General features: G+C 44.2%; 1 protein-coding gene across 3 annotated transcripts in view; it reads left to right on the forward strand.

Annotated features, from left to right (window-relative positions):
• L(2)gl (LLGL domain-containing protein l(2)gl) overlaps window positions 1-17,755 on the forward strand; it is a 31,279-nt gene that overhangs the window by 9,685 nt on the left and 3,839 nt on the right. Inside the window, exons 2-15 of one of the 3 annotated variants that reach the window (XM_076793030.1) lie at window positions 1,317-1,414; window positions 4,478-4,565; window positions 8,770-9,005; window positions 9,418-9,556; window positions 10,833-11,047; window positions 11,108-11,393; window positions 11,678-12,431; window positions 12,505-12,658; window positions 12,727-12,872; window positions 12,951-13,467; window positions 13,783-14,069; window positions 16,042-16,177; window positions 16,886-17,103; window positions 17,538-17,620. In XM_076793030.1, coding sequence (XP_076649145.1) covers window positions 1,317-1,414; window positions 4,478-4,565; window positions 8,770-9,005; window positions 9,418-9,556; window positions 10,833-11,047; window positions 11,108-11,393; window positions 11,678-12,431; window positions 12,505-12,658; window positions 12,727-12,872; window positions 12,951-13,467; window positions 13,783-14,069; window positions 16,042-16,177; window positions 16,886-17,103; window positions 17,538-17,620 — 3,357 coding nt within the window. The remainder of the gene's footprint in view (window positions 1-1,316; window positions 1,415-4,477; window positions 4,566-8,769; window positions 9,006-9,417; window positions 9,557-10,832; window positions 11,048-11,107; window positions 11,394-11,677; window positions 12,432-12,504; window positions 12,659-12,726; window positions 12,873-12,950; window positions 13,468-13,782; window positions 14,070-16,041; window positions 16,178-16,885; window positions 17,104-17,537; window positions 17,621-17,755) is intronic. The other 2 variants (XM_076793032.1, XM_076793031.1) reach the window with 2 other exon arrangements.

The following is a 17,755-nucleotide window of genomic DNA, read 5'->3' on the forward strand; positions in this document are numbered from 1 at the left end:
CTCTGTTGCGAGAGGACCGTATGTAGTCTGGACAGCGAGGGATAAAATTTCACCCTCGAGTAACATGATAGACGCTTACACGTTTCAGCGGTACAAACTTGGTCGTTCTTTGCTTAACATTTATTTAATTACCCGCCGCTAAAAACGACGGACGATGAAACCAAAAAAAAAAAAAAAAAAAAAAAAAATACATCCATAAAGTTGTTACGTCTTCGATCAGAGAGTAGTTGAAACAACGAGCATCACTATAAATAACTTTGATATCCAACTTGATAAACATTTTTACCGTCCCGTAATCCGAAAGATTAGAATGTACCGCGGGCGATAAGTATATCAAACACGATCGAATCGTCGCGGACATTTCAAAATAATCAACCGTCGTCGGTAGATAGCGTGTTAACCCTTCTGTTCATAACACATTTCGAACTTGGAGCTAGAAATTCACGATCCAGATGAAATATTTTTAAACCGTGCATCGCGGATGAATCATCCACAATGAACGCGAAAGATGAAAACCCGGAGTATTTATACTTCTTCGATGATCGAGTTCAATTCACTAGTTCTCAAAATGAAAGTGAACGATTCGAATCAACATTTGAACAGCATTAGATTGCCATTTCACCGTCTTGATAAAGATGAATCATCCAGTCGATTCTTCGAGAGTAGACACTGATTCTTCATACTTGTAGGACGTGCGCTGGGGGACCCGATTACTGTTCCTATATTAATTACACTTATTTTTAAAGCGTAATAAATATGTTTTAAAAAATAGATATATAGCATATTAACTGATTTTAATGAAAAAATAAGTGTAATTAATGTACGGTAATTGGGTATTGGTATTGGTACCCCCACGGTAATTGGGTCCCTTAGCCTAGCTGTAACAATTTTTCATTTGCGGCCCGTAGCAATCTTAATCAATTGAAACTTTGCGTATAATTTACTTAAATGTACGAATATTTTGCGATATTTTAAATTCTAGGCACTGATAAGAAAGCTCAAAATCGTGACCATTACTTTCCTCATCGCAATTCCGACTAGCAGCAGTTTAAAAACAAAATTATGTACAGATTACCTAGTGAACTAATTCTTCTTACATCTCAAGAAACAAAAACTCAAATCGTTCGGTCGAGTTTTACAAAAGTTGTTTGTTAGGTGTAAGAATTTGTGAAATTTCGATTGTCTGAATTTTCCTCGTCTTTCGTTGCTCCTTCGTGCGCGTTGATAATCGCAAAGTAACTCGAGCGAAAGGTTAATCTGTAGCGTCTAATGGGTGGGCGCATCGACTGACAAAACGTTTTCCTTTTTGTTCGCAGACGCTGCAGCATGGGTTCCCAAACAATCCGACAGCCCTGGCCTGGGACCCGGTATTGCGGCTGATGATGATCGGCACGGCATCCGGCGCCATCAAGGTGTATCCTTTTGCTTCTGTTTCGTTCGGCCCCGAGACTCGCGTCTCGTTTTTTCCTGTCGGTATTTATAATCTGGTCTCGTCGGATCCCGATGACGTTCGGCCCCGCGCGTCTGCCGATAAATCGTCCGAAAACCGGCGAGGCCGAAGGGAAACGAGAAAACGTGATTGACGTCGATTCCTTCGACGAAGCCTTCCCTCTCTCTCTCTCTCTCTCTCTCTCTCTCTCTCTCTCTCTCTCTCTCTCTCTCTCTTTCTCCGCCTTAGCCATTTCTAATTTTAGTGACCGGCTCGCACGATATATGTTCCGCGATTCGCTATTCTGTACATTTATACTCATCGATTCTTCCGATAGTCTTCGGCTTATTGGATAACGATGCGTTCCGTTTAGCGTGTTTGTCTCCTCAAGGTTTCGCGTAAGATTTTAAGACACTTACCTGTATCGACACAGTTCTCTGCGCGATCTTTTTCCGGGCGTAAATCACTTTAACGAGGATTCTCCCCGATTGACCAAGGATTTGCAGAGAGCGGGAGGGGGAAGTACTGTGATTAATGTTAGGAGATTATGCTGGATAGTGGAGTCGTCTAGATGGATGCGCGAGGAAGTACAGATAGGAATAGTTGTCGAATTATAAATGGAAGAGCGAATTTGAGTGAAAGCTGCGAGATCGACCGTAGAAAGTGAAAGGGAACGAGAGAGTATCGGAGAATTTTATGGGAGCAAGTAATATTAAGGGATAGGGCGTTGTAAGATGGCAGTGTACGAGGGAATTACGTAATCTCATTTGCATTGAAGTAGGGGTTGTTTGGAGGTATCTCAGAATTGTGGGCAGCTGTGAGAGTGTAGCTGCAACGTATTCTTTTAGAGCTGAGAGTAACCAGAGATGCAAATGTGTAGGGCTATTGGAAGGCACAAAAATCTGGGAGTGCAAAGACGTACTGCGACCTAGAGTCCTTAAGAGAGGCAAGAGAAATTGAAAGAAATACAAAACCCAAGAAATATCAAGAAGTTCAAAAGCCTAGTAATAGCAAGAGGTACACGAAGAAAACAGAAGACGCAACAGCCCAGAAGTATTAAAAGATACAAGAGCCTAGGAATACCAAGAAGTTCCAAAGACGCATGAGACTACCATTACACGCAAGAGGTACAGAACACCGGAGGTCTGCAGGCAAGTCAGCCGTGTCCTGATACCCTGAAGATCAGCAGGTGTCGAAACGCAAGACCTGGTTCCATAATCAGCTCCAAAATAGAGCACAGGTCTCCGAATAAATTGTGAACTAAAAATACGCCCCCGGGTACCTTCCAAAGTTCAAGTAGCCCACCGAAATTAACCGAGGAAAGATGGTGCGCGTCGAACGATTGTCCGATCAACAATTTTCTCCCGGTTTTCCAAGAAGCCGGCAGAACCAGCGTCGATAAATTTCCCGTTGCATTTCGTCATTGCTCGGACTGGACGTTGCAACGCAGCTCCTCGTCGAGGCCTGAAGCCCCGTGACCGGTTTCTGGTTTTGGTCCGAGTTAGGCACCGCGGAGAGGTCGTTAAAACCATTCTTAGAACAGCGGGAATATATTAATTTCATATCACGCGAACGGAAAGCGCGGCGGTAAACAAGCCCCGGCTCGAGAAACGCGGCACCGTCGGCCGAATCGAAACTTTTATTGGCTCGTTGAACAAATGTTTGGCGGTTGATCGATACGCAGAAACGCTCCGGGGAACTGGAGTGCACTTGCACTTTGTCGGGTAACGTGTTGCTCGTTACCTCGTTACCCAGTTTGCTCGCGGTTCGCTATCGATTCGACGGAAAGAGCGTCCGCCTATCCAGTCCACCTGTTCCCCGTTTGTTTTACCGATAGCGTTTCGGCGGGCCGAAATGTTCCACGAACATCCTCGTGGGCGAGCATGATCTTCGTCGGAGCTGCGTCTCTCTTTATTTTAACGAACGCTTGTCGCCCGACGGACAATCTATTGCTCGATTCCTCGTTCTGGACCTTACAGAGGTAATGTCACGTTCGCGTGAGAGTGGATTTCGGAGTCCATATCGATCCTGACGAACGGACTGCGGAGTTTATGCATTTGTGATGAGAAACGAGTGGATCAAGTCCAAAGTAGAACACGCATGCGAAGCGTTCAGAAATTCTGAATTTATTTGTGACCAGAAAGATCAAATTCAAAGCAGTGGAAATATTCCAAGGATTTACAAATATTGTTGTATTATCTTTTTGGGTTTGTTAATACGATTAAGAAATTTTTGTATTTTGCATAAAATCCGCAGTGCTCGTTGTTCGATCCATTTCAACGGAAGACCTCGGAAGAGTTAACAGATAGCGTCGCGATGCAAGTTGCGAGTGGAAATAGCAAAGTATCTGGTTAATCAATTCGTCGGCCATCTAAAATCTAGAATCCGTCGCTCACGTATGTCACGTGGTGACTTATGGCAGTTCGGAAACTCGGGGACCGTCGCAGAGTTTCCTCGAGCGTCTCCTATCGACTTCGAGCAGTTTTTCAAGTGCATCGTGCACAATCGAACGCTAAGGGAAAATGCTAATTAGCCTCGCGCGCAGCTCGATAGACACCGCGGCTCGTCGGCCGGTTGCATACTTTGTTCAGGCAACGATGGCAGATGTTCCCGCCGCTACGTAATCGAGAGATCATTATCGTCTCGCAAGGCTGGTAATGAACGTCTTCGCATAATTTTTTTTATCGACGTACCGTTCTAACATTAGAAGAGCTTTCTGGTGATTCGATGCTCGATAACTGTTAGACGTTCGTCTTTTCGATGAAACATTTCAGCTCTTCTATTCGTCGGAGGTGAAGTAGAAGATAGGAGAGAGATTCTTGCAGAATTCGACAACGATGCAGAGCGGTTGCAGAGCGGTGCAGAGCGGTGCAGGATTGTGTGCATTCCTCGGTCCGCTCGGCGAGCACAAACGGCTCGGTCAGCGCGTTAAGTCGGTCATTTTCGAAACAAGACCGGTGTTTGTTCATCTGTCTGGGTGTTCGCCACGTTTTCAGACCAAGACCGAGTCTTTTCCGCCATTTTCCTTGACTAGACAACGCTCCACAGATTCGGCAGGCCAGGTGTCGAGTTCTACGGTCAACATGTCGACAGCGGGGAGAGGGCGGTCAAGAGAATCGTCGCCGTTCCAAATCAGGTGAGTGTGCATTTTACCAAAATTTACCAAAATTTTGTCTACCCGAATTGCAACAAACTGGAAATAACAAGAAATTTATTTTCGGTCTCAGTATCTTCAATAGATTGAAAATAATGTAACAGTGTTTTTAAATTCTTACTGTTTTAACACTTTGACTGCCAAACTAGAAACCTCAAAAATTCCCTAAAAGCAAGATATTTAATGAAATAAAAATTGAAAGAAATTTAATGTATGATATTGAGTAGTGCTCCAACTTTCTTGAATTTTACAGCTCCCAATCAAATTTGGTGCAGTGAATATATTAACGTAAAAATTCATTTCAAAACGTGGACAAATAATTCCGTCATCCACATATGGGTGACATGGCAGTCAACGTGTTAAAGCACACCTATTCCAGTTACAAATTTTTCTTCCGCGTCCAAAAAAACGTCTCTTCTTCGCTACAACCGCAAAATAAATCGTGGTTCAACGAAGCGTTCCCTCCACGACGGAATAGGATAAATTCATTAATCAAAGTCCATTAATCCATTCGATCCGTTAATCAAATTATATAATTGCATTGCACGTAACGTTTAAGCGACATCGACAGGATCAGACGCACGAGCGGAATTTAATCCCGAAGAGCGTGCTCGCGGTAGAATCTTACGTCACTCGTGAATACCGATGTTCGTTTCGGTAGTAAATCCTACGCGTTACGTTGAATTTTTCAATGATCCTATGAAAAGAAGTTTCATAATTTCCTTCGGAATAATAGCTCCGTAAGTAATTACTAATCTGTGTGCATCTTGAGATAAATTGTTGATTAATTGTTGTTTACGAATGAAAATGCTGTCGCCGTCGAAAAATTTCCTCAGAGAGAATTTCATTGAAAGACTTCAATAATCTGTAAACCAGTAATATATTCTACAAAATTGTTTATGCATCTCGAAGTATAAAAGCGTTAAAAAACCGTATCAAGACTGCACAGTACTTTGTGCAGTTAACTTTCTGCACAGTACAATTGTCTGCATCGACCCGCAACTAAATCTGACGAAATCAGAACACATTTGCAACCGAACGAAATTATATTGCAAACGCTAGTGCACACCACTTGAAAACTACAAATTGATCGTTACAAACCCGGATAATTAGACCCGCGGATTTGTATGCAAGATAAAAATTGTCCGACTCAATTGTGAGAAACACAAAATGCATAAAATGCGCAATCGCGTGATAATCGAAAGCGAAGGGTCGAAAGACTGCCCGAATGATTCGTGCCGGTCGTGACCCGTCGTCGCGTGTCACGAACGGCAAGGATCTATTGGCGCGTCGGTGGGTACATTGTAACCAAAGAGGCGGATGCGTGAAGTTACGATTGTTTTAAAAGTCACACGCGCTGCGCCGGTAACGCGACACCGTGTTCGGCTTGGTCTGTCGTGCTGAATTGCGTAACCGTGTGTACGACACGCGCGATGCATTTCTGCACGCGTGTGTGCAAGGTAAATAATCCACGGACCGGCGGATCCTATTGTGTCTCCGATCGCAAAGGCCAAGTATGACGGCTGCCTGGGCCACACGGTTTTCACCCGACGCCTGTCAGACACCGATCAATCAAACTTTATTACAGAATTCCGCGTCGCGTCGTTCTGGAACGCACATTTTACCCGGGTTCCCTTTCACCGCGGTTGCCGGGTTCGTTTAGGTTCGTGAACACTGTTTCGATCCAAGGAAACTTCATAGAAATTATTCTATCGTCTTACTCCTCGTCCTTCTGAAAATCATTTTACTTAAGAAATCTGTAAAAATTCTTTTCTTTAACTCTATAAGTGGGGTACAAAAGCGTAATACTGTTCCAGTTCATTGTCTTCCTTTTCGCATTTTTCCCATCCTTTTGGAACCGATTTTCAGAGCTCCGGTCCGTTCAGGTTCTTTTTAGGGTTGAATAAACATTTTGTCCTTGCATTTTTCTAGAAATTATTCAGATTTGTTGTTTTTGGGAACAGCTGAGCCAGATCGACGCGCGCGTAGACCTCGCATGCGCGCCGAAGGAAGAGGATTGCGTTGATAATTAATTACCGAGGCGGATAGAAAAAGAGGCGAGCGGTAATAGGGAAAAGTGGTGTGCAATTACCGGGAGTATAATGCGAGATTACTTCATCGCTGCGTCGTACGTACGTAAACAACGACGAATCTTTTTCACGTTCGTTTACCTTAGCGGTAAACCGTTTTTTAAATAAGTTCTCTGGTTCGCGGAGTACACGTGAACGAGAGTGCCGCGTCGATGGTTCCGAGTCTCTCGTTCATTTCATCCGGTATCGCGCGTCTCGAGAACAAGACCTTGATTAAGTGGCACACGATGATTAAGAATCACGCGTGTTTCGTGAGGACTGTAATGTAATACCACTAGATTCGACAATTCGCGCCAGATTTTCGCCAATTGGATACTGAACTTTGAACTACGACGAATCGCGAGAGAACGAGTCGACTTCGAATCAATTTACAATTAACTCCCGCGACATACGATAATTATTAGACCGCGGTCTTTTCCACCGTTGAGAACTTATTCGGCTCTCCTAAAATGTTCGTTAATCTCATTTTCATGGGATTCTAAGCTCTCGTAAACCGTAGGCACCGAGTTTATGATCATTCCGATAAAACGACCTCGGTTTCCACGTTTCCTTATCTGTTAACTATTATTTTATACAGGATGACTCACGGGAAACCGAATTCCCAAATATCTCTGCTAGAATTGAAGATGCATACAGACGCGATGACTCAGTCCGTATAGCCCGACGGGTTTCTTTTCAGCGATCGATAATAACATTAACATCCGTTTTCTGAAAATATCTGACGACGTCGTCGAATCGAGAATTAATTGATACGATTAAATCGAACCCCTTAGTCGCCGCGTTACGGGAAACGCAGAACCGTTATCTTATTTCTCAAGAGAATCCTGCGATAAGATAACGAGTCCCACGATTATAATCTCATCGCGACAGAATCAAACGAGAGCAGATAGGGGAACTTCCACGATTATCGCGCCATGAGCCGTGTCGTTCACATAACTGTTCAAAATCGAACTCTTTCCTCGATGCAGCAGGAAAATAATTTTCGTCTCACCTGCCTGAAGCAGATTTTTAAAAATCCCTTGAAACGCCTGTCGATGATCAAACATATTTATTCCAATGAAATTTTGGATTGGGTTTTGTGTCGATATCACAGAAAAATTAGTAACAAATACCATGAACCGTTATTTTCCTAAACAGAAGTTGTTCGAGAAAATTGTTAATGGCACCCAGAAGCGGCGGTACAATTTATTTACCAGAAATCTTTTATGGAAAAAATTAGGTAGTTTTGTGAACTCTAAAATATTAATATTTCTATTCGATTTAAGCTAGTTAATAAGCTAGCAATGGCTAGTTGAGCAAAATTTTTTCGGCGAAAAGTGAAACGACACCACGCGCGTGTCCCGCGAACAGATTCGCAATCTTGTTAATCGCGTTAATTAGGGTTCATCTCGTCGTTGGAAAGTTCACGAAGTCTCGAGTGTCTCGGGCGAGCATCGCGACGCATCAACCGCAGAACTAGAACAGAACAGAGCAGCGCCGCAGAGAGGAGAACAGAAAATGCTCCCGACCGCAATCAGAATCGTTTAACTGCACGCGTTAATAACGCGCGAGACCCGCGGGGCACTTTTCCACGGAGCGGAAACGGTCTCGTGAAAAACGACGGGGCGTCCGATCCGCGTGAAAGTAAGGAAACGACGGAGAGGCTCGCGTTTTCCTCGAGTTTTCACTCGGCCGTGATGAATCGCCGCTTGCAAAAAAAATAAGGGACGCGGGAGTTGGCTCGTGAGAAACGACGGAATTGCGAAAACCACTCGGCGTACAATAGTTCACGCGATTATTTATATATGCTGCGATACCGGCGAGATCTCCGGAATTGCCAGCACAACAAACCACCTTTCATTCGAAACCAAACGATCTTCCGCCGTTTCAGCTCCTTTATTTCGAAACTTGCGTTCTTCAGTCTATTAATTTACTCTGCAAATTATTCTATAAATAGTCTACTATTCTAGTAAATTATTCTATAAATAGTCTGCTGCTAACGAGCTAATGGTTAAAAAAAATATCGGGATTTCTCCCGCGAGGAAAAGAGGATGGTGGGGTCGAGCCCAGACCTTTTAAGCTTCGGTTGAAAGAGGATTTTCCATTCCTGAAAACAGGGCCGACTGGTTACGCTGTTGGACAAGTCCGTGCACATGTGGGAGATCGACGAGAGCTCGATCATCGAGACGGAAACCTTCTCGCTGGAGGGTAAATTCAAGGTGTCAGCGTTATGTTTGGAGTCGAGCGGCGAGAACCTTCTTCTGGGCACCGAGGGTGGCAACATCTACCTCTTGAACATGAAGACCTTCACGACGTCGGACAACATCATCTACCAGGAGGTCGTGATACAAAAGTAAGAACACCTGTGTGCCGTCTTCGCAGACTTGGAAAATGCATTCATGCTTTTCGACTGTTTTAAACGCTTGCAGGTGTTTTCGCCGTTTCTAACATGCTCGCAGTCGCCTAAATTTTCACACGGTTCTCGACCAGCGTCACGAATTGTGGGATTTTGTGAAAATCGATTTGGCGGGGAAAAATTCGGAAAAAATTCACAGTCGTGTGTGCTGTTACGTAGAATGTTCGTGAATTTTTTCGTAATCAAGCAAAGTTCTCTAGTTCCAAAATGGCTGCCAGGGGTAATTACATCTATGCTTGCTGAATTTTTCCCCCGTGAGATCGTGACCCGGTCGCAGGACTGCGATCGCGTTAGAAACGCTGAAAGGTCTCCGGGAAACGATGAAATTTGCATGTCTTCTTTGTGACAGCGTACCAAATGATTACAAGATAAATCCGCGAGCGGTCGAGGCGATAGCGGAACAACCAGGTCACCCGGACAATATTCTGATAGGTTACAATCGCGGTTTAATGGTACTCTGGAACAAAGCGACTCCGGGTGCTCAACAGGTGAGTCTTCGTTCTTATTGTTCCCCCGTACCTTCCTTACATGTCCGTCAATGTACACACGAAACTATACTTGTACTACACTATACTGCCGTGGAGCGTAACAACACTGCTTACAGTCAACACAAAATGAATCTAATACTACACACATACAGCTTGTGTCACCAAATATTTGTGGGGAAACGCTTAACCCATCGGTGGAGAAAATTGTGTTTTAATGACCGCTCCTTTGCCGGAGATAGCGCTTAATCTACAGCAATCGGGGCAAATAGGAGACCCGACGTCGCCGCCCTCGTTAACGAAACTCGAAACGGTAATGGCGATTTGATTAGACTCGCTGCTCTAATAATCGCCGGCGACCATGCCCGTTTGTGCGAAACCGAATTTGAAAGGAGAGCTCGGCGGAACTTTCGCAGAATTTTTAGTCTCGCGAAGGCTCGTGGAAAATGTCGATTGAGTTCAGTAATAAATCTCAAATTTGAGTTCTGTGATGAATCTTGTATCGTGTAGCTTTCTTCCTCTGTCTTCTTCGGCATCGAGTATCGCTGGTATCGGCTATAGTCTTCGGTCTGGAAAACAGGAGATCCCTGTTGGGTTGTTGGAAAAATTGCAAACTTCGTTCTAAACATTTACGATAACACAAATTAACTATGCACTGATGTATAATTTACCGAAAAGTGTGCACCCTACAATTTCCATGAATGAGATGCCTACATCTTTAACAAATGCGATTAACTGCACACACTTTTGCGCCAGACACTCTGCTGAAGATTGGTGTTACCTTGATTACTCCGAGATTGGATCTATTTTGACCCGGAATATGAAAATCCTCATTTAATTACTCAGTTCCCATTAAATTAGATGATCATCTCTTACTACAGAAACAACAGAAAGACGAACATGTTCGCAAGAAATGGCCATTTTTTTGTGAATTGAAATAAAATTGAACATCGGCACACAGCACACGGCCCATGAAACGACCGTAGTTTACCCTCGTGTAAAGTATTAGAATTAAGTTTTTTAAAAACATTAACGAATTCCTGATTTGTCCTCTATTTTCTCCAAGAGAATATGGTCACCGTAATTGCATAGTTGTAAGAATTGCTTAACTAAGTGGTGTGCGAGTTAGCGAGAGATTATGAGAACGCTGATCAGCCAACTATGATAGAATGGGAGGAAGCGTGCCCCGATGGGTTAAGCGCGACACGTGAAATGGTACCGTTGGATCTGATTGTCGTTTGTTGTGTCTTTGGTGGTTTTGGCGAACGTGTACGTGCAGCTGATGGGTTTGTTTTCGCGTGCGCAGACGTTCGTCTCCACGCAAGAGCTGGAATCGGTGCACTGGGTCTCCGAGACCCGTTTCGTTTCCTCGCACAACGACGGCTCCTACTCGTTCTGGAGTTCCGGGAGCGATACCATGCTGGAATCCACCACCCCGTACGGGCCGTTTCCATGCAAAGCGATCACCAAAATTCTGGTCTACCCGACCAAAGAGTGAGTACCGTCGAAAACTTCATCTCCAATCACTGATCTAACGAACGTCTATCTCTGTAGGCACGGGGAACTGGTGTTGTTCTCTGGAGGGATGCAGCGAGCCAGCTACGGGGACCGCGACACCTTCACCGTGATGTCGAAAGAGAAGCACGTCGTCTTCGACTTCACGTCGAAAGTGATCGACTTCTTCACCGTGTTCCCGAATCCGGAAGAAGGCAAAGACCCCGCAGACGGTCCGGAAGCCCTCGTGGTCCTGGCCGAAGAGGAGATAGTGGCCATTGATCTAACGCACCCTGATTGGAAGATGATGGCGTTGCCTTACCTCGTGTCCCTTCATGCGAGCGCTGTAAATATCGTTCAACTTAATCGATAGACCCTTGCGTCCATAACTAGTCACCGAATCAACTAGAAATTTTGTTACACCCCTGTTAAATAATTATACAACCATTTTGTATGTACACTCTTTCAGGCACATAGTAGACGATCAAATTATTAGAACCGTTTGCATAAATCGACGATTCTGCGTTCGAAAACAGTTTCGAATTGATAGTATAGCTATGTAGATAATACTTTGCTGTAGATGACGTTTTATATGATCGACAAACATAGTCTAACGGGCCATTATTTCAGGTCACCTGCTCGCACCACGTTCCGAACGTTCCCGACGAGCTGTGGAACAACATCGTGGCAGCTGGGAAAGCGCAAACCGAGCACTTGTACTCCGACAAACCCTGGCCAATCGACGGCGGCATCGTGAGTCCCAAGACAACCGGTGACAAGCCGAAGGGCAGAGAGTTGTTGCTCACCGGCCACGAGGATGGGACCGTCAGATTCTGGGACGCCTCGGACGTCGCTCTGACACCGTTGTACAAGTACACCACGTCCATCTTGTTCACCGGCGAGCACCTGGACGTTCTGGAGCAGCCGCCGGAGGACGACGAAGACGTGTGGCCACCGTTCAGGAAAGTCGGAACTTTCGATCCGTACTCGGACGATCCGCGACTCGCGGTGAAGAAGGTTCTGCTGTGTCCGTTGTCCTCGACGTTGGTGGTGGCGGGCACCGCCGGTCACGTTATCACAGCTTCCATATCTTCCGAGCCGGTGAACAAGGAGATCAAAGCCGTCACCATGAACATCGTCAGCGACCGCGACGGATTCGTTTGGAAAGGTTACGATCATCTGCCGGCGAGAACCGCTAGCATATCTTTCGCAGTCGGTTTCCAACCGCAGAGTCTTCTTCAATTGTACCCGCCGGCTGCGGTCACAGCCTTGGCTATGTACAGCGAGTGGGGACTGCTGGCTGCGGGTAACGCCCACGGTTTAGCGGTCTTTGATTATACCAGGTCGAAAGCCGTCACTGTCAAATGCACTCTCAACCCTAATGGTACTTTTAAAATTACTCGCAGCATTGTTTTTCTTTTTCTGGTAAACTTTACTCAAAAACGTACGCTTTGTAGATCTCTCTGGAGCAGGGGACACGCCCATCTCCAGAAGAAAGTCCTTCAAGAAGTCCCTAAGGGAGTCCTTCAGGAGGTTGAGGAAAGGAAGGTCGCAGCGTAGAATGAACGCCGGAAGTCCGACGAGAAACGCACCTCCGGAGAAGAAGGAAACGTAGGTTGCTTCTCTTCTCGCCGGTTGTTTGTAACATGTTGTTGATACCGAATTTTTTGATTAAACAGCACGAGCGTTGCCTCTTCTCCAAGCGGCGAGCTCTCGCCGGTAGAATTGAAGACCGTGGAAAGACAGGTGGAAGCAAGACCAGTAGACGACGCCCTTGGTTCGATGGTTCGATGTTTATACTTTGCTAGGAGTTACATAATCAGCAGTAAGTGCAGCTCAGACAGTCAAGAAAATACAGACGGATCTTCTCGGAAAGATTATTTAATATGTTTCTCTATTACAGTGAGGAACACCACCCCCACGCTGTGGGCAGGTACCAACAACGGTACGGTCTACGTTTTCACATTAGCGATACCAGCGGGCGCCAGGCGGACAGAGGAGGATGTAAATTGTACATTAGGGAAAGAGATTCAATTGAAGCACAGAGCACCCGTGATCGCGATAACGATACTCGACGGGTCGAACGTGCCGTTGCCAGAACCGTTCGAAGCCGAGAAAGGCATATGTCCCGGGCCCGACATGGCGTCCCCGCACAGAGTGGTGATCGCCAGCGAGGAGCAGTTCAAAATCTTCAATCTTCCGTCGTTGAAACCGTTCTGTAAATTCAAGCTGACCGCGCACGAAGGTTCCCGCGTGCGGAAAACCGGCTTCGCGAAATTCACCTATCCCGCGGAATCAACGGGCACGCACGAGGAAACCTATCTGCTGTGTCTGACAAATCTCGGCGATTGCTTAGTGCTCAGTATTCCGGAATTCCGAAGGCAATTGAACGCTGCTGCCATCAAACGCGAAGACATCAAGTGAGCATTGTCTTCGGCACAGACTTATCAAGCGTTGGGGGGCTGTCGCCCGCTTAACAGATCGACATCGGACCAACGTCAACGCGTGTACAGTATCATATGTATGTAGTCCAAATGTGGATGCGTCCGTCTGTCCATAACAGCATCGATACTATTTTTTTCCTTCTTTTGGTAGGAATGAATACGTTGACGTTGGTCTGGTGTCGTTCATGTGATGTGGAGTGGCCGATAGCCTCAACACGTTCGCTACCACCGTGCGTTTAGCATGCTGAGTTTACCATCATGAGTTATTTCTATCGTTCCCTGTCTTTTCAGTGGCATTTCCTCGTTGACGTTCACGAAAGCTGGCGAAGCTTTGTATCTACATTCGAGCTCGGAGCTCCAGCGAATCAACCTGTCGGCGAACAACGAGTCGAAGATGCATTGCTCGCTGAATCTGCCTCCGAACGCAAGGTCGCACACCAATAAGACCACCGGCAACGAGAAGGTGCAAGATCAAGGTGTCGTGGAGGGTGCAGCGGAAACCGAGGGCGAGACCCAAGGTAGCCAACCGGTCGCTCCGGTACAGAGGACGATCACAGAGAACGGTATCGTCGGTTCCAGTGAGTATACCACGCATTGATCGCCGTGGCTCCACGTCAATCTTGTATATCTAATTAATCGATGGATAAGTTTACGGATCGTCTATAGGAAAATGTTTAAACGTGCTACTACTAAAATATGCGTATAACCGCTTGCATATTTTGTAACCTGTGTATACATCTATACATTCACACATACAGTGACTCACGAAATTGATCACATAGTAGTTTGTTTCTAGTTTTTCTTAAAATACAGTTTTCTTAGGACAGTTAACGCTTGAACAAAGTCACGTAGGTTGTTTGTTTACATCTCCCCTTGACGCTGAATACAATGTTAGTTGATCTGGTCCTTCAGATCTAGCTAGTAGTGTCCGAACTGTTGCTTGCTGCACTTGATCGATTTTGTGAGTTTAGATTTTCAAAGTGTAAGAATTTTGTTTGGTTCCTGTTAACCTTTTTCTTCGCTTATTATACACTAGATTATTCAACTGTAGTCAGTAAGTAATATATAATAGTCAGTAAGTACGCACGAATTGTGTAATAGCTTATACGATATTATTTTTTTATTAATATTTAATAATATTTTGTATAGTGAAACCAATCGCTCAAAACGTCGTACAAGAGATCGTAAAAGAACTTAAGGCAGGTGTTTCACATAGAACACTAGCAAATAAATATCAATGTTCGGTAGGAATGATTAGCAATATTAGAAAAAAATATGCAGAGAATGTCACGAGGAATAAAGCTGGCCGTAAGCCGAAACTTTCCGACACTATTAAGCGTAGTATAATTCGTTCTATAAGGTCAGGAGAAGTAGATAATGCCGTACAAATAAAAAATAGGTTGAAAACATTTGATAACATACACATTAGTGCTGAAGGAGTTCGGAGAGCATTACGAGAAGCTGGTATGAAGGGAAGAGCCAAAGTGAAAAAACCGCTCTTAACAAAACGCCACATGATGTTACGTTTAAAATTTGCCAAACACTACGTAAACTTTTCTTTACAAGACTGGGAACGCGTAATTTGGTCGGATGAGACTAAAATAAATAGATTTGGGTCTGATGGAAAAGAATGGATCTGGAAAAAACAAAATGAAAAGTTAAGCCGGCGACTTGTTCGTCCTACAATAAAATTTGGAGGAGGAAACATTATGGTATGGGGCTGCATGACTGCCTTAGGTGTAGGTATGGCTCATCGTATAGATGGGAGAATGACGGCAAAGGATTATGTAAATATTTTAAACACTTCCTTGGTAGGAAGTATGCAAAAGCTGCAACTAAATATAAGGGATACCATTTTCCAACACGATAATGATCCCAAACATACGGCTCGGATTACCAAATCATGGCTCCAAAGTAAAGGGTTTAATGTTTTAGAATGGCCACCTCAGTCACCAGACCTAAACCCAATCGAAAATCTTTGGAGCCAATTAAAAAAAGACATGGCCGATTTCCAAGAGACAAATTCCAACTTGTCTTTATTATGGGAAAATGTTTTGAACAAGTGGAACCAAATTACAAGTGAACAATGTAAAAACCTCGTTGAAAGTATGCCCAGGAGAATTCAAGCTGTTATTGATGCCAAAGGCGGATATACAAAATATTAAAACTATTAGATGCTAAGTCACGTTATTGATCAAATTCAGTATTCTGTTTATTGTTTAATTATTGTTCTAATAAATAATATTTCCGATACGTTCTGTATTTTTTTTATTAAGAGAACAACTTCAGTTATTGATCAGATGCATTTCCAAAAATCTATAATTAGTCACTACATTTTGATTAAATAAAAAGTATGGCAAAGGAAAGTATTTGATCAATTTCGTGAGTCACTGTATATGTGTCGCTTCGCTATGATCATCTCTGTGATTCATTAAACGAGAGCTAGCCGCTATATCGTAATTCACACAACCCCCCGATTAACATCAACGGGAGATGCTGTGTCCTAACCGCAACCCCTCTAGTACCTATTCTTGAACACCTGTCTTTTAGCCGGTGGCGAAGAGTCCCCGAAAGAACCGTCCCTACGGCCGGCAGCGAGCACCAACGACGTCAACGGGGACGACGATCGTCAAGACTTGAGTTCTATAGGGGATATCACGATCGATAGTGTCAAGGACCATTTACTGTAAGTGAAGACGCCACCGCCGAGCCCAGCTTCTTATTGTTTGATTTTATTGGCGCTACCAATGTTGCTTCTATGTTCATTAACTCGGACAGAAAATCTCAGTGAATCATCGAGAGGCGTTAGAGAGCCTCTGCTTCATGAGATAAATAACAATAGCAATATTGTCTTGATTATATCGAACAGATTGAACAAGTATTAGTAACAGAACAGATTAGATGATACAGATAGAGAAATAAGATCTTCATTGTTACAAACAGAAAAAGTTATTGGCAGTATTAACCCTTAGCACTCGAGCGAGGACTCTGAGACGCTACTAAAAATTGCTATACCGCTACATTATTAAATTTGTTTGTATTTAATCAATTACTACACAGTTTAAGCTTTTGTTTCCCAGTTGAAATAGCTCCGAGTGCGAGGGTTAAGCAACTGTGGATTTCTAATGGAAGTCCAATTTAGGAAACCAAATTAGGCTACTTTCTCCTGGATTCCGTCTTTAGACAAACAGATGCGCGAGAAAAGAAACTTAGATCGTTGAATAAATGAATGACGGTACAATAGGAGTATAGATCTTCGAGCATGTAGCGAGTCCTCGGTGTCTCTAAGAAACCTCGAATACCGGAAATTAACTTCGCGCAGAAGCTGGCTTCGTAACGACTTTATTTTGCTCTGCTAATGCGTGTTTTCGTGTACTCGCCATTTTCTTGGCAGTAACAGCTCCCTTTTCAGAAACGCAACGTCTTCCGAAGAACTTCACAGTCGTCTTGCAGGACTTAAGATGGAGGTGACCTCGCGAACCTCGGAAATTTCCACGCAGAATCAGTCGCTGGTCGTGAAGACCACCACCGTTGTTTCGCAGACGACAAACAACACCACCGCCAACGGGGAGGTCGAAACGAGTCAAACGAACGAAACCCAACAAATGAACAGTGAGTGAAACCGTTGTTAACTCTCCGAGCCACCACGAATTACCAATGAACGATGGTAATTAAATCAATTAAGGTTCACCGGTGTGCGTTCTATAAATGTAATTTTTGTTTAGAACGAGATCTTTTTTATCGTCTCGAGAGCACATTTTTTAAATGTCACGTTTTAATCGAATATTTTCTAGGTCGACGAATCTAACAATTTTTGGCAGGTTACGAATAATCTATATATCCATATGTAATCAAAGTCGCACAATTCATCGACCGCTTGATTATTTATTGTGTTCGTCTTTCCTCGCTTTACGATAATTTGTTTCCGTTTCTTTTTCTCTATTCTTCTTTCAATTCATCTTGTCCATCACCCCTATCATTCTTTGTTTTATTATTTGTAGTTGTTTTTGTTATCGTTTTGTTTCGTGCTATTTATTATTGCGCAGGCACTACGGTAGAGAGAGAGATACGCAGCGGTACCGAGACAACAACGACACACGCTACCATCACTCTGCCCCCAAACGTCGAGGTCAGCAAACGGCACTGAGTCTATTGCGAATAATTGGTGTCGGACCTTACCTCGATATTTAAACCCAACCGATTAATGCTTAGCAAATATTTGTCCGCTGCTAACACACTAACAATGCCTGTTCGCACCTAGATC

This window comes from Halictus rubicundus, chromosome 9 (assembly GCF_050948215.1).
Source record: "Halictus rubicundus isolate RS-2024b chromosome 9, iyHalRubi1_principal, whole genome shotgun sequence".
Classification (NCBI taxonomy): domain Eukaryota; kingdom Metazoa; phylum Arthropoda; class Insecta; order Hymenoptera; family Halictidae; genus Halictus; species Halictus rubicundus.